Raw genomic sequence first — 27474 nt, 5'->3', positions numbered from 1 at the left:
AAGTTGAAATCTCACCCAGGTATCGAGTTACCATCTTAACAGAAGGCAGGGTTCTCCGTGTGTCTGTCCGTCAAATATAGCAGCTTAGTGCTATTATATTTGAAAGCATGGAAAACAGGAACTGATTTGGAGTTGGAAATAAATAATCTAGTAAGTGGTTCCTGATATTTACTGGATTTAAAATGCTGTGCAAATGAGGCCCTAAGGGATTTCATTACTACCTTGTCCCTAGGAGATGGGTAAGTGCTGGATATTTCATGCATGCGGGCAACAGTTAACCTCACATAACTGAGAAGATACCTCTCAGACTCTGGGAACCCAGCAAGGGGATTGGTGACAAGCGCCAAATGAGAAATTTTTAAAATCATCCTGGGGGGCATGGGGAAATCCAGTTCTTCCTTCCTCTTTTTTCTGGGGGCACACAGTCTGAGCCCCTCAATTACGAGATGTTTAGGTAATGCCCCTAATACCTCGCCCCATCCTACCCCAGTCGCTGGGAAAGGATCCTGATGAAATTCACTGGTATTGTTCCTGAGAGCCCCACACAGGTGGAAATGGCAAACTGACAGGATACCCCAGAGCCTTTTCTCTCAGCCTGTGCTCTTCGGTGCTGGGTTTCCTTGATGCCATCACTATTCTAACCCATATGCATTTTGACACATTGAACCAACCAGCTGAGTGCAAGAGGAGGTAGGATCTTGGCCATCAGGAACCCCCCAGAGTAGTGTGGGCAGCTTCCATTTAAAACCTTACCCAGGCTTCCCATTGTCTTAGGATAAATGCCACATTCCTTTCTATGGCATTCAAAGCCTTGCAATTATCTGGCCTCTGCAGCCCCTTTCCATAGCTCCTCAAATGTACCAATCTTATGCCTACCCCAGGGCCTTTGCACCTGGGGTTTCCAAGGTGTGCCCGAAGCTCTTGGCAGTCGTAAAGGCAGTTTGCTCCAGGTGGGAAGAAGGACCCGCTTTCTTTAAAGCAGCAGGTCTCACAATTGAGCATGAACCAGAATTCCATATAGGGCGTCTTAAAACCCAGTTCTTCCACCTGAACTGCTCTTTCTCTGCCTCTTGGCATGGCCATCGCCTCTTCATCGTTAGATCCTAGCTCAAATGTCACTTCCCCTATGAAGCCGGCTCTGAGCCCCTCTTCAAAGTAGCCCTCCCATCACTCCGACCCATCGACCGCCCTGTCTATGGCCTTCGCAGCACTTATTACAGTGTTTTAATGATCTTATGTGTTTGTTTAACTTGTTATTGTCTGTCTCTTCTGGAATGCAAAGGCCACAGTACAGACTGTAGACACTGTGTTCTGAGTGTCTATCATGTGGTTTGGCACTGTGCCGGGGTCTGATGAACGTCTGTGGAAGGCACGTTAGTGGAATGTGCTAGCACCGAAGCTAACAGATGGCTCTCAGGCCCCCGGAGGTGCTGATACTGGGTCACGCTAGGCCCTCACCCATGGTGGACTCAGCTGCACACCTCTCAGTAGTGCCTGAGAGAAGAGGTTTCCAAGGTGTGCCCGAAGCTCTTGGCAGTCGTAAAGGCAGTTTGCTCCAGGTGGGAAGAAGGACCCGCTTTCTTTAAAGCAGCAGGTCTCACAATTGAGCATGAACCAGAATTCCATATAGGGCGTCTTAAAACCCAGCTTGCTGGACACACCTGCAGAGGTTCTGATTCAGCGGGGGAGGGTGGGAGAGAGAATTAGCATTTCTAACAAGTTCGCAGGTAAGGCTGGTTAGGGAACCACATGATAAGAAGCACAGATTTAAATAATTTTAGAGTTCAACAAAATTATTTGGGGAGTGGGGAAGGGGGTGAGGTGGGGGCTTCTGTGAGAGACTGTATGTTCTGTGAGTTCTGCAGAGCAGTTTTGTGACTTGCTAATATTTGTGGAATGAGTTTTGCAGGGAAAGATAGAGTATGTGCATTTCTTTGAGGGGACGCGGGAAAGAGAACAGGAGAGAAAGAAGATAATTGGCGAGTAATTTAGGGTTTATATGGAAGAGGAGCGAGTGTGTGTGTGTGCACGTGTGTGTATGTACATGTGTGTGTGCACGTGTGCTTGAGCATGGTTATGCTGGTGCCACAGGAATTTACAGGGTATTGGAGAAGCACATAAACACCAGAAAATCAAAGCTACAAAAATGAAACTCAGTTCTAATAAGCCAGTGGTTCTTAAACTGTGGCATGAACGAAATCCCCTGGTACTTACTAAAAAGGATAGAGGTCCAAGCTAATTGTAGGATGGGGCCTCCGCCCTGAATTGTTATCAATTTCTCCAGGTGATTGTGATATGACCAAAAATGCAGAATCTCTGTGCCACAAAAGTGCTCGCAGATGAAGCCCATTCCCCTTGACCTAGCTAAGGCAGCCATTGGCAAAGAAGGAACCTACTACTAGACTAGTATTCAGATAGACATTTGCTTATTCCCAGTTCTGCCAGTTATTTGTTCCATGATTTGGGCAAGGGTTCCCCCTGCCTTTCTGACCTCAGTTTTCTCACCTGTAAAATTGGCACAAGGATAAACAGGAGAACCTCATCACGCCTGGCCTGAAGAAAAGCACTTGCTGAAAGCTGCTGGAATCTGCGGCTTTTTTGGTTTATTTTTGAGGGCTCTGTCTTGGTTCTACCCCACAACCAGGGAACTGATTTCAGCAAAAAGGCTCAGCCATGTCACCTAGCATGGCTTGGCTTCTGCTGGTTCAGAGCCTCACCCAGTGTCAAAACGGCAACCCTAATATGGTGACCTTCATAACACAGGGTTTGCCAGTGCAGAGTCCCCTGCACTCTGGACAATGTCTTGGGGGCATTTTTGGTTGTCACAACCTTGGGGCTTGGTGCTACTGGCATCTAGTGAGTAGAGGCCAGGGATGCTACCGAACACCCTACAGTGCATGGGACAGCTCCCACCACAAAGGCTTTTCTCACCCCAAATATCAGCAGTGCTGAAGATGGCAGACTCCGCTCTGGGGCAGGGCCAGGCACCGTTACTGTATTAAAAGCTCCCCTTCCTCCACCAGGCTTGAGAACCCCTGCTCTCTCCAGTCGTGCTCCTGACAGCTTCTCTACCCTCACCTTCTCCCCTTTGCCCTCACCTGCCACCATCACAGTCTTTTTTCTGGAATCTGCAGTTTTACAACTTTCTTCTCCCATGACTCTGGTGCAGGAAGGACCAGGTACACCATCTTTGAGATGCATTATTCCAGACCTGTTCCCAGCTGCTTCTCAAACACAGCTCATTATCAGACAAGCAAAGAATACTGTCAGAGTCGGCAGGACACTGCAACAAACATCCGCTTCCACCTGCTCATTTTACAGATGGAGAAACTGAGGCCTGTGAAACTCTAGATAGCAAGGTAGAAGGGTGAGAGACACTTTCACTCAACTCTATTGGCTTTCAGATTTCACTTGGAGTTCTTCACATGAGTGATTGTGCAGACTGTCAATAGCTTTGCAATAATCCCATAATGACCCAATTGTGAAACAATTTAGCAATCCTGCTGCTAATAGCATTTGTGGCTACAGCAATTGGGTAACTAGTTGGTTATTACTCATTCCCCAAGAGCCACACATATTGCATTGCAAGGAAGCTAATCTTAGAAATACTTGTTAACTTCAATGATAATTACTAAGTAATTGGCTAGAATGTGCCATTGTGAATTGATCCAGAATATGCCAGGTAATTATCTGGTCTTATGTTCCCTGTAAAATAAATCTAGGGTCCAAAAATGGTTCCAGTTGGTTGGCTATCGTCCAGCCATCAACCTCTGCCAGCCAATCGTGCGAATGCAAGTGATTAATCAAATTACTCAAATATTTGGTTTCAAACTGAATGTGCAGATAAGAAACCTAGAGAGCCAACAAGTGGACAGTGCTGAACAGAAAGAGGGATGCACAGAGGCCCTCCCGAAGATAAATATATAACAACACAATAATATGGAATCAATGCCACTTCTCTGGGGCTCATCTGGCATCCTCACACAAAATACCAAAACACTTCAGAGACCAATTACACGTCCCAAAGCTGCAGAGTCTTTATCGTGGTGCCAGGAAAAGGCTGGGCTATTTGTGAAATCTGTAGGCAGTTATGGCGCTTGGGGAGGGGGGCTCAGAATTTTGTACATAATAGAAGAGGGCCGCAAATGCAGCTGGCTTGCAGGAAGAGCAACACATTTTCATAATGACCACTCGTTTTTCAAGGATGGCTGCTGAGTTTGTCTATTTCCAACTTGCTAGCCTTTGAGGAGGGGGTGAGGGAGCCATGGGGATTAGGCTCCATAGATAATGCTGAACCAGGAGGCAGGAGGGTGGTGAGGAGCTGACCAGAGAGAAAGACGGGATAAGAGCTTAAGATGGGAGCAATAGAGAGAAGGCCAGGGGTGGGGAAAAGACCACCCTTCAACCAGACTTGTGTATCCCAAGTAATAGGCTATTGACTGCTGCTAAAAGATGAGGATATATACTGGGTAAGAAAGGGAAGGAAAGGGAGCTAAGGGTCTCTCTGTAGTAGATTGCAAAAATAGCCACAGATTGTCCCCAACCTGCAGCCACATCCTTGCAGCGGGACACTGCAGATCTTCCCATTCAGAAGTAGAGGCTGTGTCTCCATGCCTAGAATCTAGGGGAGAATAGGAGTTTCTTTGGCCAACAGATGTAGGTCTTGACCTCTTGCTGCACTTGGAAACCTGAGACCGCCATGAGAATGAGCCTGAGCTAGGCTGTTGGGGATATCCCCTGACAGTCTGCCAACCAGCAGACACACAAAGGAGGGCGTCTAAGACTGACTATCCCCTTGTTGACCCAGAGCTGACCACAGCCAACTACAAGAGCCCAGCTATTCAGTCTGGCTAAGCCCAGAACTGTCCATAGGATACAGAGAAACCACCAAGTTGTGGCGTAGTTACTCAGCAAAAGCTTACACTCAAAACAGCTCAGCCCCTGAAGATTCCTGGGCTGATTTCTTCAGAGCCACTTCTCTGCCTTGTGCAGCATTGAGAACCACCATTTTTATCCTGATTTAAGGAGGCTTGGAGGCCCATCCCTAGATCCCCAATCTTTCACCAGCGCTTATCATTCAAAGCACGAGTCACTCCGGTCAACCCACCATCCGCATTATCTACGGATACAGAATATAATGCACCTTCTAACAATCACCAAGTTCTTACAAGTGGACTCAAGGAGGTTTTGTCTCACAAGGGAGGAGATCAAAGACACACCAGCTCTTCTCTGAGCCCACAGCATCTGCTCTGGGCCTGCTAAGATGCAAGACTTGTGCATTTGGGGTCTCACTGCTTGAGTTGAGTAGAGGAAGGAGAGAGCTCCTAACGGGCCCTTGGCATCACAGATCATACTAAGAATGCCACTGCAGAGGCCAGTCCTAATGTTACAGGGGAGCCAGTGCCAGAGTTTGAAAACAAACCAAAGGATTGTTTCACAACTGTTTCATCAAAACCAAAGCTATTTTTCCCCCAGTGCCTTAAGCCTCTGGGAGAGGCCAGAGAGCAAATCTGAGAAAGTTCAAGAAACATTTTCACAATGTTAGTTCTCTATGAACTATCCCTTTTGTGTACCCAAAGACCACAGATCCTGGATATTCCAAACTACAATGGTAAAGACTGCAAATGTGCTCTGCAACTTTCATGAAAACCAGAATAATAGTTACCAGAATCTTGGCTCATGCTTGTCATCCCAGCACTTTGAGAGGCAAAGGCGGGCAGATCACCTGAGGTCAGGAGTTCAAGACCAGCCTGACCAACATGGCAAAACCCTGTCTCTACTAAAAATACTAAATTAGCCGGGCATGATGGTGCATGCCTGTAATCTCAGCTACTCAGGAGGCTGAAGCAGGAGAATCGCTTGAACACGGGAGGTGGAGGTTGCAGTGAGCCGAGATCGCGCCATTGCACTCCAGCCTGGGCAAGAAGAGTGAAACTCCATCTCAAAAAGAAAAAAATCTTAATCAGGGGTCTGCAGACTATGGCCCATGGGCCAAATACAGCCCACTCCCCGGGTTTGTAAATGAACTTTTATTGGAACACAGCTCTGCAATTTCATTTGCAGATTGTCTATAGCCGCTTTCAGACTACAGTGGCTGAGCAGAGTAGCTGCTACAGAAACTGTACAACCCACAAAGCTGAAAATATTTACTATTGGGCCCCTTACAGAAAAAGCTGGCTGACTCCTGATTTAGTCGAATATACTCATTTCACATATGGAGAAAGTGACTCTTTGAGAAGCTGTTACACAAATACTTGGAATACAGGGGGAGCAAGACCCGATGTTTCTGATTCTCCATTTAGTACTCTTTGGTTTTGCTAAAGAGTTTTAGCATTAAAAGTATTTTCTGGGTTTAGGCGTGGTAGCTTACGGGCCTGTAATTCCGGCACTTGGGAGGCCAAGGCAGGAGGATTGCTTGAGGCCGGAAGTTTGAGACCATCCTGGGCAACATAGCGAGACCTCATCTCTACCAAAAAATTAAAAAATGAGCCAGGTGTGATGGCACACACATGTAGTGCCAGCTACTTGGGAGGCTGAAGCGAAAGGATCTCTGGAGTCCAGGAGTTCAAGGCTGCAGTGAGCTATGATCATACCACTGCATTTAAGCCTGGGCAACAGAGGGAGACCCTGTCTCTAAAAAAACAAATAAATAAATTAAGTATTTTCTGGAATCTTAAGTCTTAAACCATGTAAGTAAACTGTACATGGTAGAACTGGAGATGGTCTATTAACCAGAGCGGTCAAGTAAGCAGAAAACCATTTCTCAACCATGCCAGAAGCAGAATTTTGCCAATCCCTGGGTGGGAGCCCAGGTGGAACTGACCTGGTGATGATGGCTAGGTGAGGCGGGCTCATGCAGGCGCCCATGAAAAGCACCACGTTCTCGTGCCGCGTTTGCCTGTAGGCCATCACCTCCCGCTTGAAGGCCTTGAGCTGGTCCTCGTTGTCCCTCTCAATGTCAATCAGCCGGATGGCCACCTCGCCGTGCCAGCGGCCGTGGTACACTTGCCCAAAGCGACCCTTTCCAATGAGTTCACCGATCTCCAGCTGCTCAAAGGGGATGTCCCACTCCTGAAGGAAGATGCTGGTCTGGCTGGCCTTGCGTGGGAAGCTCCGGGCCGAGAGGAGGGACAGATTCATCTCCTCGAAGTCATCCTCTGACTCCTCCGCCTCATCGTGGACCTCTTCATTCTGTGGCCGGAGTGGGAGAGAGGTCAGAATTGGGTTTGCCACGGCCCCAGCCTCCCTCATGGTCCTGCTGGGTCCCGTGTGCATGCGTAGGTCTGGACACATCTCTACGTGCATCTGGAGCTGGTGCAGACACACGTCCCTCTGTTTCCCCAGGTCTAGAATCTGGTCTAGAATCATACTACAGTGAAGGTGCTGAAAGGGAGATCATGATCATCCACCTCTCTTGTGCTAAATGGGGGGATACTGAGGCTCAGAGAGAAGTGTTATGGGGATCACCCATTCCAGTTTGCTGGAATCTTCGTGGTTTTAGCACCGAAAGTCCCATGTGTTGCCCTGGGAAGTGACTCACTCCAGGTCATGCAGCCAGGCAGAGGAGAGACTAAGATCCAGGTCTCTGGACTTGAATATTCGATGCCCTTCCTATTCTTCCATAGTCTTTTGGTTTGGCTGTTTATGTGCATGTGATTGATAAAGTTGACAGGCTAGACAGGCTAAAACAACGGGTACACCGTGCATCTGCAGGTCACACGTGACAACTGCCAACATGGAGTAGCTTTTGCTTCCCCCAGGGAATTTGGAATTGATGATTCAAAAATTGGGAGAGGTCAGAGCTACAAGCTAGAAGTTTGAGGCTCCTACAGCAGCTGGGAAGGTAGGAGACATGAGAGTGAGGGGTTGACAGAATGGGCTTAACAATCAGACAAAGTGAGCTGAAATCTCGCCTCTGTGTGACCTTGAGCCAGTTGCTTTACTTCCCTGAGGCTGCCTTTCCTCATTGTAAAGTGGGGGTAAGAAAATCTGCCCCAGGAGCAGTGTGAGGTTTTAGATGAAGGCCTGTTAAGTTCTTAGTACAGAACTGACCACCTGTATTAAACACCCAGTGGGAGGCCCGAGAAAATGCAGATTCCTGGGCCCCACCCAGCACTATTGGATCAAAATATCAGCAGGCCAGGACCAGGAATCTGCATTTTTACCATGCACACCCACACGACTCAGGCATACTTCGGCGTGACTACCACTAGAGTTAAATGCTCGAGGTGTAGGGACCTACCTTATCAGCATGATATCTAGGGGTGCTTTGGGGTGAATTGCCTCTTGGATTCTCCTGCAGAATTGTAGGAACAGCAGGGGCCAGGGCCAGCAGGGATTCCCAGAGACCCTGGGACCTGATGAAATAGCCTGAGAAGGTGGCCTCTTGAGTGGGTACAGGTCTTCCTGACCCAGAATACGTGAGCAAGCTGCCCCCCTTGGCACACTCAGGAGAAACAATACAGGAGACATTAGTTTCTCCCAGGATCATATTTCAACAACCAAAACAGTCCCAGAAAAGAACACGATTTTCCTTGGAAGCCCTGACTCGATTCCTTTCAGTACAAGACACAGTGCAGTGGCAGAGCTGAGGGGCCAGGACTCCATGGTTTCCAGCCAGGGCATTTTATGTATTTCTGCAGCTGCTTAGGCAGGTGGGAAGAAGCCCCAGCACATTCCCAACACTTCCAAGCCCGGCATCTCTGAGGCCCCCACCTCCTCCCACATATTCTTTTGAAGGCAGCAGGGCACATCCCCCTTGGTAGTCACCCGGCTGTGAGCTGATCTTTCAACTAAGAATGCAAATCTCTTGACAATTTCCGCACAACTGGCTTTTCCATGATGCATGCCATATAATGGCCCATTAGGCTCAGTGCTAGGAGGGGCCACCGCTTGCTAAATGTCCCAGAGTTAGAACATCCATCGGTCAGGGCCACCACAGCCCCAATCTGACCCCAAGCCCTCTGCGTCATCCAAAACGTCAGTCGGCTTTGCCAAGTTCTGGGCAGCCCCTGGAAAATGTCGCTACACTGCTCTCTGATTCTCACCTCCGACGTTGGCTCCACTTCAATTTGAAGTAATGGATTTCCTTCCAAGCTGTAAAGAAAGAAAAAGAAACATGATCCCTAGGTGAAAAGGTAGGTCTGTATATTGAATTTAGCTTTGTATGAAGAATCCCCAGATGGGAAGTCTTCACCACCAAGCCTTTATCTCACATTTCATTTCAACACGTGTGTCTGAAATAATCCATAACCTCGCCACACACACACACACACACACACACACACACACACACACACGAAACACAGTGTGCCAGGACCTTGTTTTAAGTTGATTTTCTGGGCTGCTCAGGGCTCATTTTTATTTATTGCTTTGGTTTCAACTAATCTAGCAGCTTTCTTATAAACTGGCCTAAACGCCCTGGGTAGACAAGTCCTCAGAGCTCTATATGTTTGCCAGGAAAGAATTAATCAGATCTCCGAAGTTCACACAAATTTGGAATTTGTTGGAAGGATCTCAGTGTTCTTGTTTGTCTGTTCATTCATGCATTCATGCGACTATTGAATAGATGTGTGTGCCAGGAACAGTGTTAGGCCCTTGGAGGGATATAGAATTGAAACTGGCATGGCTTCTGACCTTAAGGAATATTGTGTTCCTACTGAAGGAACTAAAGCCAGTATGTAGATACTATGCAGAGAGGCTAAAAGTAACAAGGCCAAAAGTTAGGTATGAATTGGATAAATGGAGTGTGGTGGGAATTCGAAGACGAGAGAATTACTGGGTGTATTTGAAAGTTCCCAATGTTTGAGGTAGGCCTTGCCAATCACATGGAATGAGGATGTGTGGAATGAAAATAAAAAGACCATATTGAACTGGAAGACACAAGTGTGTGTGTGTGTGTGTGTGTGTGTGTGTGTGTGTGTGTGTGTGAGAGAGAGATGCATTCACAAGCTCATGAGCCGCAGTTCTGTTCTTAGGAAGCAAACATTTTGGGTATAGATGCTGGCAGGGCGTCACAATGTGTTTGTGTGAGCACTGCATAGGTATTATGGGATGTGCTTTGTGCAGGGCTGTCTTGTGTGCATGTGAGTTGGGTGTACGCACAGGATGTTGAGGAGGATGCTGTATGCTGATGGTATAATTGGGTGTGCATTAGAGGTGTGAGCGGACTGTCAAGTGCATGTGACATTTGACATGTCATGGATGTTGGGCACAGTGTGCATTAGAGGTATGTTGCGGGGTTTAGACTTGAGGATGTGCACGTGTTTTTGAAGTGCAGCAGGGAGACAGAATGGGGCTGTTGAAGGCATGGAAGAGCTGAGACAGGTGAGAAAAAAGAGTCACAATGAATACCCCACCCCTCCTTTCCTATTTCCCCAGTGGATCCTCCCTTCCCCCTACTCATTTGGGGAACCTCCTGTATCCTGATCCTCAGATCGCAGGAAGTGGCTGGCTCCACAGAGTCAATCCACTTGCTGGAGGGGGTCCTGGTGAGAGAGAGTCTGAAAGACCACAAGAACTAAAAGAAGGAGAAAGAAAGGTCAATCCCAAAGTGGCATTTGCCATGGTATTAACCAATTATTCATAGCACAGCCTGGGAAAGTGGAATGAACCTGCACGATGACAGCTGACATGCTGGGAACTTGATGCCCTGGGGGGACTTGGCTGGGACAATGTAGCTGGAGTCCCTCCTCATGCCCCAAACCAAACCAGGCCACCCTCCTCTCTGCATCAAGGCGTGATTCCAGCAGCCAGGGCTATTCAATTATTTCCCTCTGCAAAGAGTTGCCATCACTCCACACACATTTAAGCAGATCGCAAGCAGCTATTGACTGTTTTTCACTGGTACTTCTGGACTGTCAGTTAATAACCTGGAGTTCATCTTGCACAAATTGTAGAATTGGTTTATGTGAAGCAGAGAAATGATCCGAAGCTAGATGTCAGCACCATATCCCCCGGCAAGTTGCTACTCCTTTGATTTCAGAGATGTACCATGTAAGACTTTAAAAAGTCCTTAAGACCAGTCAGAAAAGATGAAGCAGTTAGGGGACCCAGAAGAAAAACTAAGTAGGCAAAAGGTGAGTTGGGAAACTGATCAAATCCTAGCAAGCCCCAGGCTTCCATCACAACCAAAGAAGTTAAGGAGGTGACTTTGTGGTTATTACTTTTTTTTTCTTTAGACAGAGTCTCCCTCTGTTGCCCAGCTGGAGTGCAGTGGTACGATCCCACCTCACTGAACCTCCACCTCCTGGGTTCAAGCGATTCTCCTGCCTCAGTCTCCCGAGTAGCCGAGTAGCTGGGATTACAGTTGTGTGCCACCACTCCTGGCTAATGTTTATATTTTTAGTAGAGACAGGGTTTCACCAGGTTGGCCAGGATGGTCTCCAACTCCTGACTTCAGGTGATCCTCCCACCTCAGCCTCCCAAAGTGCTGGGATTACAGGCGTGAGCCATAGCGCCTGGCCAAGCTGACCTCACTTCTGCTGCACAAGCAATAAACCACCTGGAAAGAGGGTCCGTTTCCAAAGGATGCTATGCACAAAGATGTCCATTGCAGCATTATTTACAACAGTGAAATATGGGAAGCAATGTAAAATCCAGCAATAGGAAAATGGTTAATAAAATTATTCTACATCATATGTCATTTTACAGCCATTAAAAACAATGTCAGACAGGTATGACTCATGCCTGTAATCCCAGCACTTTGGGAGGTTGAGGTGGAAGGATCGCTAGAACCTAGGAGTTTGAGACCCGCCTAGGCAACATGGCAAATCCCTGTCTCTACAAAAATAAAAAAATAAAAAATTTGTTGGGTGTGGTGGCACACACCTGTAATCCCAGCTACTCGGGAGGCTGAGCTGGGAGGATCACTTGAGCCCAGAAGGCTGAGGCTGCAGTGAGCTGTGATCGTGCCACTGCATTGCAGCCCTGGGTGACAGAGTGAGACTCTGACTCAAAAAATAAACAAACAAAAACCAAGAACCAACAACGTCTATAGAGAGGCTAAAATAATATTCATAAAATGTGATGTTCAGCATAAAGATAACAAAGCAGGATGGTAACTGATTGCATATCTTGTGGGTCATAACTATGTAAAATATAAATGGAAAGAACACACATAGAAGTTCTAACAGTGGTGAGATCATGAGCAATTATTTTGCCTTTCCCTTTTTAATGAATAGTCCAAATTTTCCAAAATTAGCTTATATTAGTTTTACAATAATATGAACCAGAGGTTAGCAAATTTCTTTCTGCAAAGGGTCATAGAGTAAATATTTTTGGCTTTGGAAGCCCTACAGTTTCTATTACAACTACTTAACTCTGCTGTTACACTGAGAAAGCAACCCTGCACAATACATTGTAAACAAATAGGCAGGCTGTGTTCCAATAAAACTTTATATAAAAACAAGCAGGAGGTTGGATGTGTCCCACGGGCTACAGTTTGCTGATTCCTGGTATAAACCTAAATGAGACTTTCAAAAGTTATTCCATGTTCAGTGACATGGAATAATTGCCCTTTCATTAAGCCCTAACTCTCGCCTGGGGAAAGTTGTCTTCCTAATTATAAGGGTGTTATGGGTCCTTAGGAAACGGTCCAGCCCCTGGAAAATGCATTTGACAGGCAGGGGCAGAGACACAAGGCATAGCTGCTCGTGAGGAACAGCATTGCCTCTCTCTGCCTGAGCTCTTACGTTCTTTCTCCTTGCCTAAGTTATTCCCTGTGTCTCTCTGGACCCCCTGTACATCTCCCTCTGCCCCCAACTCCATCAGTTCCAGGAAGAGGAGGAAAGAAGATAGGGAACCGGAGTGGATTGTAGGGCCAGGGCTGGGAATCTCGGAGAAGGGGGAAGATGTCTCTGTCCCACTTACATTGGATTCGAGGTCACCGGATGCAGGATGACCTGGGGCGCCCGGGTCGGCGTCTCCGGCACCGGCACCACATCTGAAAACCAGAGATTGGACATTCAGAAAACAAATGTGAAGTCCACAACCCTCACAAAGGCCTGATTCCTGGGTGACATGGTAGCTAATTTTTCACCAGATCTTGGATCTCTTCCCTTGGCCAATCTCCTTTCTCCTTTCCTGGACCACCTGGACTCTACCTGCTCAGCTGGACCAGGGTTCTGGATGACATCCTCCACAAAATTCCTCATTGTTGAGTAGGGGGCTGCCAGAACCCTCAAGCATCCAGCCTGAAGCATTGACTGATCATCTCTGAATCTTCCTTTCTCCTGGGTTCCCTCTGGTATGATAAGGCCCCTTGGTTTCACATCTTCTCAGTACCCAGCTCAGGACCCTATGACCATCTCTTCCCTGCCACATGGCTCTAGACCCCTCCTCACCCTTGCCCACTGTTCCACGGCACTCCACCCTCTCAGGCCTTTCCATGGCGCCTTGGGACCTCCTTGGGTCCCAATGTGCCCTTAGGACTTCCCACTCTTTCTTTTCCACTTCCATGTTCAGCCATTATCCTGGAGTGTGATGGTTCCACTACCGCCCTCTTTGATCTTAGGCACTCCCACAACATCTGCCTCCATTCATCCCAGCAACTCCTGCAATGCAGCAGGGCTTGCTCAGAAGGGGCTGCTTCCAGCTCACATGAAACTCACCTGGGAAGATGAACTGCTGCTTGTATTTGTAGTAGTGGGATGCTTGCAAAAGAAAGAAAACATCAGAGTGAGTGTCCCCAAGGAGATGTCCCTTCACGGACCAAATTGAGCTCTTATGGCCACCACATGGTCATTCTCTGCCCACCTTCAAGAGTTTTCACACTTCTGCAGACAAAGGACTGCAAACATGTGTAAAGAAACCAGAACTCTAAACATCCATGCCAACCCTCCCATCTGATATCTCACACTCCCTAAAATCAGACTGCTCCAACTCAAACAGACGTTCTGACTACAATACCATTTTTGTGAAATGCATAATTACACACACACATACAGAAGAAGCCTGCAAAGCCATAATCCAAAATATTAATTTTTCCCCCTTTTGGCAGAATGATTACAGTGGCTTAAAAAATCCTTTATGCTTTTTCTGTACTTTCCTAATTTTCTGCAATGAGCATCGTACCAGTTTTCTCTTTTTTTGTGGATGTAACAAATTACTACAAACTTAGTAAAACAACACAAATGTATCCTCCTACAGTTCCGGAGGACAAAAGTCTGAAATAAGTCTTACAGGGCTGAAATCAAGCTTAGTTCCTTCTGAGGGCTCCAGGAAAATCTATTCCTTGTCTTTTCCAGTTGTTTGAGGCTGCCTGCATTTGTTGGCTCATGGCTCCATCACTCCAACCTCTGCTTCTGTTGTGCCATCTCCTTCTTCTGCCTTTGACCTTCTTGCTTCCCTCTGATAAGGACCTTTGTGATTATATTTAAGGACTTCCCAGATAAGCTAAGATAATCGTCTCATCTCAAGATCCATAACTTAATTACACCTGCAAAGTTCCTACTGTCCTTTAAAGCAGCATCTTCCCAGATTCTGAGATCAAGACATGGATATCTTTTGGGAATTATTCTACCTACCACAAGTATGCATTAACTTCTGTATTTAGGAAAAAGTTACATAAAATAAATTTTCTGGACTTCACTGCTGGTTCCCTGACAATTCCTTTTACTTCTAATCTACTCGCCAGAGGCCAGGAGTCTTGGACACTTAAAGGTTTCTAACATGCTAATACTCCATTGGGGAACAGTGCCTGGAATAGGGGGTCAAGGGGTGTTGGGGGCAGGGGACACAGAGCTTTGTGTCCTCAAGTAAATGAAGAGGGCAGGGATATAGTCAGATGAGTCTGTATTGGTGAATCCACTTCCAGAAACAATTCGATGACATTCAGGGACAAGCCACCATTGGAATTGTTTTATCAAATATTAGCACAGTAGCTCAGAGCCTAGAGTCTAGAAGCTGATCCTGAATGGTCAAATATTTGCTCTGCCTTTGGCTATTTGTAGAGACTCCAAGTCTCACTGCCCATATGTGTAAAATGAGGATAATAACAGTCCCTTCCTCAAAGGGCAAGGACCATCACTACAAGATAAAAGTGTATTCAAGGTACCGAATTAGTATTAGCTTTGAGATAAATAAACACATTTCTAAGCTCTCTTAACTAATAGACAAGAATGATTTATAGCTAAGAGATAATCACATAGTTCCAAGTGCTAACTAAATGTTTTGCCTTGGGGAAGCAGACGGAACACTCTCCCTGAGGTTGAAATTTACTGATAGATTCCTTCAGGATAGGGAGTAAATCCTACTATCTCAGGATCTCAAACTCCTGGTTCTGTGCCTTGCACCAGTCAGCGTGCAACATACATTTGTTGAACTAATCAACTCTCTTTATCATAGATGAAACAGCAAAAACCTTGGGCTTAGTCCAATTCCAGATTGTATCAAATAGTTGGAGTCCAGATGGATGCATTTTTGATTCTGGAAAATGAGATGTCCAGGGCAAGAAGCAACTTATTCGAGGTCACAGAGCAAATCTTTAAAAGAAAAGCACCCTCCATGATTTCAGGGACCGTTTTACTGTTAGATAACATGAGTTTTTCATTGCATGCAACTATTTTATTAGTCAACAAGGGGCTAAAATTAAAACAGGAAAACTACCCGAGGCTCTTAAGAGGCTTGGCTGATCTTTTCCCTCCCCAGCTCTGACAGTGATGGGGGATTCAGTGTCTGTAGAAAACGTTCGCTGACAGCTATGTTCTTGTTGGGCAATGGAGAGCAGGAGCAGCTTCAGAAAGTCCGAGAAGGGACAGGTGTCTGGCAACGGGACACCAGCAAATGCCTCCACACCCGAAGCCAACGCCCTCCTTGACTCCTCCCCATGTGCCATGGAACAACTCGTTCCTGGTGACTGAAAGGGAAACACGTGGCCAGAAGAGGAGGAAAGACATTGTTGGGAGACCTGTTCTTCCTGCTGATGACAGACACCATCAAGAAGTGGCTCTAAAGAACAGCTGGTGACCTTGAGTGGGCTGCTCAGGAGAGCCCAGTGGCTCCTGGCTTTCTGGCATCCAAGATGACTCAGGACCTGGGAGGTTGCAGATGAAGTCAAAGAGACAAGCAGGCCACTTTGAAGGAGCCTCCCCTCCAGAGCCCCCATGCCTACCCTGAAGCCTCCCAAGACAGCAGCCAGAGTGGTCTTCTAGAAGGAAGGAAGAAAGGTCAAGTTGTTCTTCGCCTAAACCTTTCAACTGCATCCCATGGAGTCTCACATAAAATCTAAAACAGGCCGGGCGCGGTGGCTCAAGCCTGTAATCCCAGCACTTTGGGAGGCCGAGACGGGTGGATCACGAGGTCAGGAGATCGAGACCATCCTGGCTAACACGGTGAAACCCCGTCTCTACTAAAAAATACAAAAAACTAGCCGGGCGAGGTGGCGGGCGCCTGTAGTCCCAGCTACTCAGGAGGCTGAGACAGGAGAATGGCCCGAACCCGGGAGGCGGAGCTTGCAGTGAGCTGAGATCCGGCCACTACACTCCAGCCTGGGCGACAGAGCGAGACTCCGTCTCAAAAAAAAAAAAAAAAAAAAAAAAAAAATCTAAAATACTGCTAGGCCCAGACCCTGCAGCCCTGAGTCTCTCTGGAGGCCACTTTCCCTTGTTTATGGCACTTGGGCCCCTTCTTGTGACTGGGCCTTTGCCTTACTTCCCCTACCTGCAGAACTCAGCCATCCAGTGACCCTCCAACCTAAATCTGTTCTCTTGCATTTGCTCAAGGACTCTTGCAAAGACTCTTGGCCATCACAGCCTTCATCACAATCTATAATCCTGTTTTCATGCATATGTTTATTTGGTTAACACCTTTCTTTCTCACTAAGCTATACTTTTCATGAGAACTAGAGCTGTTGTAGGCAGAATAATGCCTGCCCCTACCCCCACAGCATGTTCAGGTCCTAATCTCTGGAAATTGTGAATCCATTTCATTACATGGCACACGGGACTCTTTGGATGAGATTACTTAAGGATCTTGAGGTGGGGAGATTATCCTAGATCATTCGGGTGGGCTCGACGTCATCACAAGGGTCCTCAGAAGAGGGAGGCAGGGTCAGAGAAGGAGATGTGATCACAGAAGCAGAGGCCAGAATGAGGAGGGGCCACAAGCACAGTAATGTGGGCAGCCCCTAGATGCTGGGAAAAGGCAAGGAGATGGATTCTCCCTGAGACCTTCCAGAATAAACCAACCCTGTTGACATCTTGGTTTTTAACCCAGTGAAGCCAGTTTTGGACATCTGGCCTCTAGAACCATAAGATAATAAATCTGTGTGCTTTTAAGCCACTAAGTATGTGGTCATTTGTTACAGCAACAATAGGAAGTGAATACAGGGGCTACATATGGTTTGTTCACTGCTCCAAACCTAGTGCCTAGTACAGTAGCTGGTACAGAGTAGATGCTTCATAAATACTGTTAACAAAATGAATGGATGAACACAGTCTGAGGGTCAAGAAGAAAATTTGAAGAGAAAAAACTGCAGCCCTGGGCAGTGCATGTAATTCAGGTCATTCATTCATTCAACAAACACTTAATGAGTGCCTTCAGTCACAGGCAACGTGTCGGGCTTTGAGTGTGCAGTGGTGAATGAAGACACATTGCCTAGTCTCATGCAGCTGGCATTCTGATGGAGGAGACAGACACTTAACAAATGAGTACGTAAACCAGATCATGGCACAGAGTGATAAGCGTAAAAGAGAGGCTTGGGAGAGATTGATGGAAAGGGGAAGGGAGGAAACACTCCCACGAGTCCAAGTGGCCCAAGTGAGGTCTCAGAAATCCTGCAAACTCCACCAAAGGCAGATTCCACCTCCTTTCTTCTCCCTTTGAGCCATTAGAATTTGCCATTTCCTGGAGTTGGGGGTATGTGTGTCTCTGTGTGTGTGTTTCAAGATGGCTCTAGGTGGCTCCAAAGAAAAAAGGTATTTGAGCACTCCAGCCTCAGAAACCCATAAGACAATCATTTCCAAAGCCTCTTCATCTATCTTGCCATGGTGGTCGCCACCACAGCTCTGAATTGTTAGCCCCATGTTACCGATGAGAAACAGACCTAAACAGAGGCAGTGCCATGCTCAAAGCCACACAGCTAGGAAGGAGCAAAGCTGGGATCCAACCCCAGGTCTGTCTGTCCATGTAGCACTCTTGACATCACCTTATACTGGGCCATGTCCAACATGGTCCCAGGACTCAGGGAAAGGTGGTTAACAGGAGGTCCACCCAGCTGGCAGTGCACAGTAACAAGTACCACCGAGGCTGCACACGCCACGCTTGGGTTCTAACAGCCTTTTCACCACATGTCCTGAGGTTAACAGACGAGTTAAATGGCTGGTCCACCCCCCACCCCCTTTTGGACAAGAATGTTCTAGATGAATCAGTGCTGGGGACATTGTTATGCCTAAGCTTTAGCTTAAATAGCCTTCAGAAAACTCAACATCTGGCAGGGACCCACCGGCTAAGTTCCATTTTTCATTAACAGAAGCTCCCAGTCAAGAGTGGGACAGCCAGCCAGATCTTTGTACAAACAGGACAGGTACTCATGACCCTGGGGCTGTTTTGCTAAAACTGCCTAAGACACAGGGTATGTCCAACTGTACTTCCAAAGGTTCTATTTTGTTTTCCATTTCAGCACTGAATTTTATTATTCGATTCTAAAATGGATGCACACTCATATACGTCGTAGAAGTAAGTGCATGAGATAAAGTCCCTCTCCTCAATGGCTGCCATGAAGTTCTTCCAGACTTTACTGTGCACATGCGAACACATATACACACACTGGTACACAGACATACATGTATGTAAATATTTTACAATAAACAGAATATTATACTGATGACTTTGCAAATCACTTACTTTCTACTTGAGAAACATTACGGATATCTTTCCATGTCAGGAAATCTACATAGAGTACTATATTCCTTTGAAAGTTTGCAGAATATTTGGTTATATGGATATATGTGTGTATTCAACCATTCACTGCCCACTCTTGATGGGCATTTGGGTTAATTTCAGTTTTCACTGTTACAGTGAAGTCCTTACACACAGATCTCTGCACCCTAGTGCAAGTGTTTCTGTATATACATTCCTAGAAGTGATATACTGGTCAAAGAAATGCACATTTAAAACTTTAACAGGGCTGGGCATGGTGGCTCACACCTGTAATCTCAGCACTTTGGGAGGCCAAGGCGGGTGGATCACCTGAGGTCAGGAGTTCGAGGCGAGCCTTACCAATATGGTGAAACCCCGCCTCTACTAAAAACACAAATATTAGCCAGGCGTGGTGGTGTGCACCTTTAGTTCCAGCTACTCAGGAGACTGAGACAGGAGAATTGCTCGAACCCGGGAGGTGGAGGTTGCAGTGAACTGAGATCGCACCACTGCACTCCAGCCTGGGTGACAGAGCGAGACTCCATCTCAAAACAACAACAACAAAACAAACTTTAACAGAAAATATCAAATTACCTTCCCCAAATGTTTACTTCAGTTCATACTCCTATGGCAAGATACATTGGGATTTCATCTTTTATTCTACAATTCTGTCTAGGCCCCCACATTAATTAACAGTGATAATGAGAAATGCAAATAAAGGTAGCCACTGTACTTTATTATTATTGTGTTTAACAATAATCCAAGGAGCCCAGATTTGTTGAGGTCTTCAATGAAACTGTCACTCTGCCAAGCTTTGTCCATGTATTATGACATTTCTTTCTAAAACAATTATCTAAGGTGGGTACTATTACAATCTCCATTTTACAGATGAGAGCACTGAGGCCCAGAGAGGCGAGTTATTTGCCCAACATCACACAGACATTAAGTGGTAAAGCTGAGATTTGAACTTAAGTAGCTTGGCTGCAGAGCCCACACTCTAACTGCCATGCTGAAGTGCTTTTACCCAAAGGACCCCTTAGCTCAGCCCCCAAAGAGGGCCAGGACCTTGTCATGACCTGCCATGGAGTGGGGGGGGGGGGGGGGGGCGGGGAATGAGGTGGCATGCTAGAACAACACATTTTCAGGCACCCCTCCTTGAAGACTCTGGCTGAGGGAAGGAAGGAGCTAAGGGACACCCTGATTACTCCAGGTTAGGCAGGTCTCTTGTCTGGAGACGCCAGCAGATTCTTTAAGGGATGAGAAGAGTTGTGGTGCTTTTGTGCACAGTTCTCCCATAAAACGGGCCCTTCCCCTTCCCTTGGTCCATAAACAAGTGCCAAACAATTTGAGAGAAAATACTCCTGAAGTCAGTGTCTCCAGGGAGTGAAGTGGCTACAGGAAAGCATCGGGCCCACTTCCCCTAAGAGTGGGTGGTCATGGGAAGTCTAAGGGTCTTTTCTTTTCCCTTTCATCTCTTTCTGAAGAAGTAAAAATGAACAACCCTGGAGATGGCGGTGGGGGCCCTTCTGTCTGTGGAAATGCCGGGCAATGAACCAGCGGCACTTACTAAGAGGATTCAGCTGGTGACTCACACGGCAGTCCCTGGTGGGTGCCAGGTGAGTGGCCCCCACACAAGGCGGATATGACGCTGTTAAATTCAGACTTGAACTTAACAAAAAACCCAAAGTTCCAAGAATTCAAAATATGTGCCATCTCTGTGGACGTAGCCCAAATCAAAACAGTGTGGGCAGGTGCTGTGACTGGCTTGTCCTCAGATGGATGGTTGCATGCGGGTGCTGCCCAGGTGTGGGGCGGGGCCTCCATTTGCCTCCTGGCCATTCACTCATGCCTGGTTAAGCTTAGAGGTGTGAGCTGCGGCCAAGGACCTAGGATTTTTTTTCATAGTGTGAGGCTTGTTGACTCAGGAGGAAATCAGGAGCTAGACCAGAGTAACCAAGGGAACTTTCAGTGATGATGGAAATGCTCTATACCTGAGCCATTCAGTATGGCAGCCACCAGCCACATGTGGCTACTGGGCCCTTGCAATGTGGCTAGTATAACCAATAAGCTAATTTTTAAATTATATTTAATTCATTTAAACGTAAATAGCCACACACGGCTAGCGGATACCATATTGAACAACACAGATGTAGACTCTGGTTCCAACTGGCCATGCCAGTCCCACCAGCCTTCTTCTTGAGGCCAGCTGCAGTGCCACAAATACGGCTGAGTTGGAAGCATTCTTAGGGCCCTAGCACAGGAACTGGGCTAGGCTGGACCCTGGAATAGATGGGGAGATTCTTAGGTCTGGTCTACCTGAAGGAAGAAAAATATCCCATTCTTAGGTCTAATGACAAAGAAGGTCAAGAAGCCACAGTGTCCCATGAGTGGCTTCTCTACTATCATCTCATAGCCCACTGCATACTCCCTGGTCAACAGCCTAGGTGCCTTGTAATTCCTGAGCTAGAGGAACCTTCCAGATCATCTTGTCCAACTACATCTTTTCAGACGTGAGACACAGCAAGAATGTGATAGACCTGGATCTTGACTCCAGGAGACCAGACTGCTCATTGACAGCCCTGTCCTCACATCTGGGTTAAGACTCAGTATGCAGCCCTGCTCAGATGTGTGCCCCTAAGATCTCCAGCACAGGATCTAGCTGCCAATTTTAACCAATTTAGCTCATAAGATAACTGTCAGCTCCAGAGTCAATGGTTCCCTTCTGTGACTTAGACTTAGACGAAGACCCTGGGTTGTAGCTTGCCAAAACACACAGTCTCTAAGAGTTCCTGCACCCCTTTGAGCCTCTGTTTCTTCATCTGTAAAAGAAGCTGATAATGCTTACCTGTGGCTGTTCCAAAGATTAAATAAGTGATATAGGGTAATTGCTTAGGATACGATAAGGGTCAGTCCTCATACTTCCTTACCCCTCTCTGGTCATCAATCCGTCACCTTCCAGCAGAGACTTGCTGTATCAGGACTCTGGCGTGAACCCACCCCCTCCCTAATCTCTGCCCCTCCAACGCTGCACACCCCATATCTCCCCAAGCATGGAGGTACCTGGCAGGTTGAAGTTCTTCTGCTGCCGTGTGCACTGCGGGGAAGGGTGTAGGGGAGAAGGCGGCGTGGCACTAGGAGGGAGAGGGGGTGCTGGCGAGGAGGGCGTGGAGGACGTCGTGGAGGAGGGGTTGCTGCTGGAGTCTGGCTGGTAAGGGACAGGGATGTGGTCCTGCAGAGAGAAAACAGGGTAGGAGTCAGGGACAGGCAGGGAAGCAGAGACACAGCAGAAAGAGTGGGCTGAGCAGGAGAGGCCCCCACCCCAGCCCCTGCACCAACTCTTGCCCTTTCCTCAGCCACCAGATCCTTCCAAAGTCCCTCCTGCTTCATCAGCCCTGCTGGGCTGCATCCAGCTGTGGAAAGAACAGCCTCTGCAGTCGAATTCCTGTCCACTGCTTGGACCCCAGAGTGAAAGGTGACCGTGTAATGAAAACGACACAGGTGACAGCCACTCACCCTGTGCCTCTTTGATTCTGATAAACCCCATGCAGAGGTGTCCAGAGTACCCCTCCCAAACCAACACCTCTCCTCCCAAGTGTTTATTAAAGAATCAACAGTCTGACAGCTCCAGAGAGAATGTGAGAGGGAGCCTTCAGCATCTTAGCTCGGGTCACAGCTGGAACCAGCACTGCCTCTCTTCATGCCAGACCAGCTCAAAAACAAGGAGAGAGAAAGAATCCATGTGTGCATTTTCGAAATGGCCTGCTGGGGTGGACTTAGGAGCACAGTAGTGGGTTGAACGGCGTCCCACAAAAGACGTCCACCCAGGACCTCTGAATCTGATCTTATTTAAACTAAGGGTCTTTGCAGACATAATTTAAGGTAAGGATCGCGAGATGAGATCATCCCGGATTCGGGTGAGTCCTAGATCCAATGACAAATATCCTAAATCCAATGACAAATATCCGAATCATCCTGGATTCAGGTGAGTCCTAAATCCAATGAGACACATGGAGAGGGAAGTCACATGAAGATGGAGGGAGAGATTGGAGTGATGCAGACACAAGCCAAGGGTTGCTGGAGCCACCAGAGACTGGGAGAGAGGCATGGAACAGATTGTCCTTCAGAGCCTCCAGAAGGCAACCCTGCTGGCATCTTGACATTGAATTTCTGGCCTCTAGAACTGTGTGAGAATAAATTTCTGTTGTTTCAGCCACCCAGTTTATATTCTTTTGTTACAGCAGCACCAGAAAATTAGTATCAGCAGGATCTGGAGTCAGGAAAACCTGGACTCAAAGTCCACAGCCACCTCTTTTCTGTGCATCCTGGGCAAAATGCCTAATCTTTCCATTCCTCAGTTTTGTCCTCTGTAAAATGGGAATAATGATAACATCAAGTGCACAGGGCTGCATGAAGATCAAATGATGTGGAAGAATGGGAGGGAGGGAGGCAGGCAGGGAGGAACAGTAGCTGATATAGAGGCATGGGAGGGAGGGAGGCAGGCAGGGAGGAACAGTAGCTGTATGTATTTGCAGGCATGTTCTCCTGGAAAGTGATAGATTGGTGCTGCCTAAAGCTTGAAAAGCATTTCACCTCTTTGGGACTTTTTGCTTTCACCAGATGGCAAGAGATGAACAAAAGCAGCAAACCTCCACATGACATAAAAGGGATTCCTGCCTCTCAAAGCCAGCAGAGCTAAGTGTTCCCAGGGGAGCCTTCATCTGTTCACCCACAGGACCGTGGTCACTTGATCCCTCCATTACTCAGAGGTCCACTACTCATGTGGACCAGGTACTCAAAGATGCTTTAGTGTGGTCAACAGGTATGCTTATCTGCCAACTCCAAGAGTAGGTGTGGTGAACACCCAATAGCAAAGGAGGTCAAGGGCAGAAGGGGAAATGGACATTCTCTGTCTACTCAGGCTTACTGGGTGTCCAGCCAGGTTGTATATTTCACCCTCCCAAAGCATACTCTACTGCCACTAGATCCACACTGCTTCTGGGTCAGTGAGTCTCTCTTTATCCCATTTTTGTTTGTTTGTTTGTTTTTTTTAGATGTGGTCTCATTCTGTGGCCTGGGCTGGAGGGTAATGGCATGATCACGGCTCACTGTAGCCTCAGCCTCCTGGGTTCAAGCGATCCTCTCATCTCAGCTTCCTGAGTAGCTGGGACCATAAACATGAACCACCACGCCCAGCTTTAAAACACTGTTTTTTTGTAGACACAGGGTCCCACTATGGTGCCTAGGCTGGTTTCAAACTCTTGGGCTCATGCGATCTGACCCTCCCACCTCGGCCTCCCAAAGTGCTGGGATTACAGGTGTGGGTCAATGCACTCGAACTCCTTATCCTTAACATGGGCTAAGAACATCCACCTTGTAGGTCTGTTGTGAAGTTTAAACGAGTTATGTATGTACCTACCTCCTTTGTATTGAGTAGAGGTGCTTTATCATCAATAAATGGTAGCCATTATGTTAATGATAGTATGTTTCTATAATTAAACTTTTTATTTTGAGATCATTGTGGATTCACATGTAGTTGTAAGAAGAGAGAGATCTTATGTTTCCTTTGCTCAGTTTTCTCCACTGATAACATCTTATGAAACTATAGTACAATATCACAGCCCAGATACTGAACTGATACAGTCAAGATACAGAACAGATCCATCAAAACCAAGATCCCTCATGTTGCCCATTTATAGCCATACCCATTTCCTGCTCTCTCCTCACCATCCTCTCCCCATATTTAACCCCTGGCACCTCTAATCTATTCTCCACATCTGTGGAGAATAATGTTATACTAAATAGTGTTATTTAGTATAATAAACACTAGTTGTATGTGGGTTTTTTTTTTTTTTTTTTTTTTTTTTGAGATAGAGTCTTGCTACATTACCCAGGCTGGTCTCAAACTCCCGGGCTCAAGCAATCCCACTGCCTCAACCTCAATCCCAAGTAGCTGGGATTAGAGTTGTACACCCTGGTGCCCAGCTCTACTCTCAGTTTCTATAATTTTATAATTTCACTGTTTTATAAATTGAATCATACAGTATGTAGCCTTTTCAGACTGCATTTTTTCACTCAGAATAATTATAAATTCATCCAAGTTGTTGCATGTATTAATAGTTTCTTCCTTTCAATTGCTGAGTTTCTTCCTTTTGATTGCTGAGTAGTACTCTATGATATGGATATATCAGAGTTTGTGTAACCATTTACCCACTGAAGGACATGTAAGTTGTTTTCTATTTTTCGCTATTGTGGATAAAGCTGCTATAAACATTTCTTTACAGGATTTATGTTAACATATGTTTTTATTTCTCTGGAATAAATGCTCAGAAGTGTAGTTTCTGGATAATATAGTAATAACATGTTTAGTTTTAAAAGGAAATGCAAAAACTGTTCTCTAGAGTGGCTGCACCATTTACACCAGCAATGTAGGAATGACTGATATTTCTCTGCATCTTAGCCAGTGTTTGGTGTTATCACTATTTGTTATTTTAGCCTTTCTAATTGGAGTGTAGTGATACCTCATTGTGCTTTGATTTGCATTTCCTAATGGCTAATAATATTGAACTTCTTTTCATGTGCTTACTTGCCATCTGTATATCCACTTTGGTCTTGATGACTGTATCTATGTAAGAAGTCTTGAGATCAGGTAGACTGATTCCTCTCACTTCATTATTTTTCAAAAGAATAAAGCTATTGCAGATATTCTAGTTCCTTTGCCTTTTCACATAACTTTTAGAATAATCATGTCTTTACTCATAAAAAATAATCTTTCTCGGATCTTGATATAAATTGTGCTAAACCAATATATGAATTTTGAGGAGAACTGACTTCTTAACTATGTTGAATCTTCCAATCCATGAACATGGTATGGGTATCAGTTTCCTAGAGCTGTTGTAACAAAGTACTATAAACTGAGTGGGTTAAAACAACAGAAATTTATTCTCTCACAGTTTTGGAGGCCAAAAGTCCCAAGTCGAAGTATTGGCAAGGCCGTGTCTCAGGATCCCTCTGAGACTTTAGGTAGAATCCTTGTTTGCCTCTTCCTACCTTCTGGTGGTGGCCAGCAATCCTTGTCATTACTTGGATTGCAGCTGCATCACTCTAATCTCTGCCTTTGTTGTCACATGGTGCTCTCCCTGTGTGTCTCTGTTTCTCTTCTCCTCTTTTTATAAGGCCGAAAGTCATATTGGATTAAGGAACCATCCTTCCAGTACACCCTCATCTAAACTTGATTATATCTGCAAAGTTCCTATTTCCAAAGATCACATTCACAGGTCCTGGAGGTTACAACTTTAGCATATCCCTGTGGGGAATACAGTCAGACCCACAGTGGTATCTGTCTCCATTTCTTTTGATCTGTGTTTCCTTTCACCAGCATTTTGTAGTTTTCAGAGTACAAGCCCTATACATGTTTTATCAGATATATACCAAAGTGTTTCCATTTTGTTCAGCAATTGTAGATGGCATGTTTCTAATTTAGTTTCCATATGTTAATTGCTAGTGTATAGTAAATATAACTGATTTGGGCTGGGCACGGTGGCTCGCGCCTGTAATCCCAGCACTTTGGGAGGCTGAGATGGGCAGATCACAAGGTCAGGAGTTCAAGACCAGCCTGGCCAATATAGTCAAACCCCATCTCTATGAAAAATACAAAAATTAGCCAGGTGCAGTGGCACACACCTGTAGTCCCAGCTAGTTTGGAGGCTGAGACAGAAGAATCGCTTGAACCTGGGAGGCAGAGGTTGCAGTGAGCTGAGATCATACCACTGCACTCCAACCTGGGTGACAGAGCGAGACTCCATCTCAAAAAAAAAAAAAAAAAGAAAAAGAAATATAACTAATTTGTATTGATCGTGTATTCTGTGACCTTGCTGAATTCACTAATTAGTTCTAAGAACTTTTTAAAAAATATATTCTTTGGGACTTTTGTATTTTCTTTGGGATTCTCTACATAGATGATGATGTCATTTGCAAATAAGGACATTTTTATTTCCCCCTTTCCTATCTGCACGTCTTGTTTCCTTTTCTTGCCTTAATGCATTGGTCAGAACTTCTAGCACTGTGTTGAATAAGAATGGTGAGAGTGGATGTCCTAGCTTGTTCCCAGTTGTAGAGGAAAACATTCAGTTTTTCATCACTAAGTATGTTAGCTGTAGTATTATTTTAGGTGCTTTTATCAAGTTGAGGAATTTCCTCATTTTTACTTTTCTGGTTTCTTTTACCATGAATGGTTGTTGAATTTGGTCAAACAATTTTTTGTATCAATTGATATAACCATGTTATTTTTTATTCTTAGCTTGTTAATATGGCAAATTATGTTAATTGATTTTTCAGATACTGAACCAGTCTGTTATCCCTGGAATAAACTCCACTTGTATATATTGCTGACCTCTATTTTCTAAATATTTTGTTAAGAATTTTCACATCTATATTAATGAAGAATATTAGTCTGTAGTTTTCCTTTTCTGTACTTTGGCTTTCAAATCAGGGTAATATTGGCATATATCATGAATTGGAAAGTATACTCTTCTATTTTTTGGAAGAGATTGTGTACAGTTGGTGTTAATTCTTCTTTAGACATTTGGTAGTATTCTCCGGTGACACCATCTGGAGATT

At 45.9% G+C, this 27474-nt stretch overlaps 1 protein-coding gene across 5 annotated transcripts in view; it reads right to left on the bottom strand.

The window, feature by feature from the left end:
* Positions 1-27474, bottom strand: part of LOC105495091 (kinase suppressor of ras 2) — a 520600-nt gene that overhangs the window by 65996 nt on the left and 427130 nt on the right. For all 5 annotated transcript variants that reach the window (XM_024797056.2, XM_071071001.1, XM_071071002.1 and 2 more), the window contains exons 10-14: positions 21919-22087; positions 13611-13652; positions 12871-12943; positions 9048-9096; positions 6824-7191 (exon numbers count right to left, since the gene is read on the bottom strand). In XM_024797056.2, coding sequence (XP_024652824.1) covers positions 6824-7191; positions 9048-9096; positions 12871-12943; positions 13611-13652; positions 21919-22087 — 701 coding nt within the window. The remainder of the gene's footprint in view (positions 1-6823; positions 7192-9047; positions 9097-12870; positions 12944-13610; positions 13653-21918; positions 22088-27474) is intronic.

The sequence above is a fragment of the Macaca nemestrina genome, chromosome 10 (assembly GCF_043159975.1).
Source record: "Macaca nemestrina isolate mMacNem1 chromosome 10, mMacNem.hap1, whole genome shotgun sequence".
Lineage (NCBI taxonomy): Eukaryota > Metazoa > Chordata > Mammalia > Primates > Cercopithecidae > Macaca > Macaca nemestrina.
The sequence above is the reverse complement of the archived record's forward strand: the minus strand, read 5'-3'. Positions and strand labels throughout refer to the sequence as shown.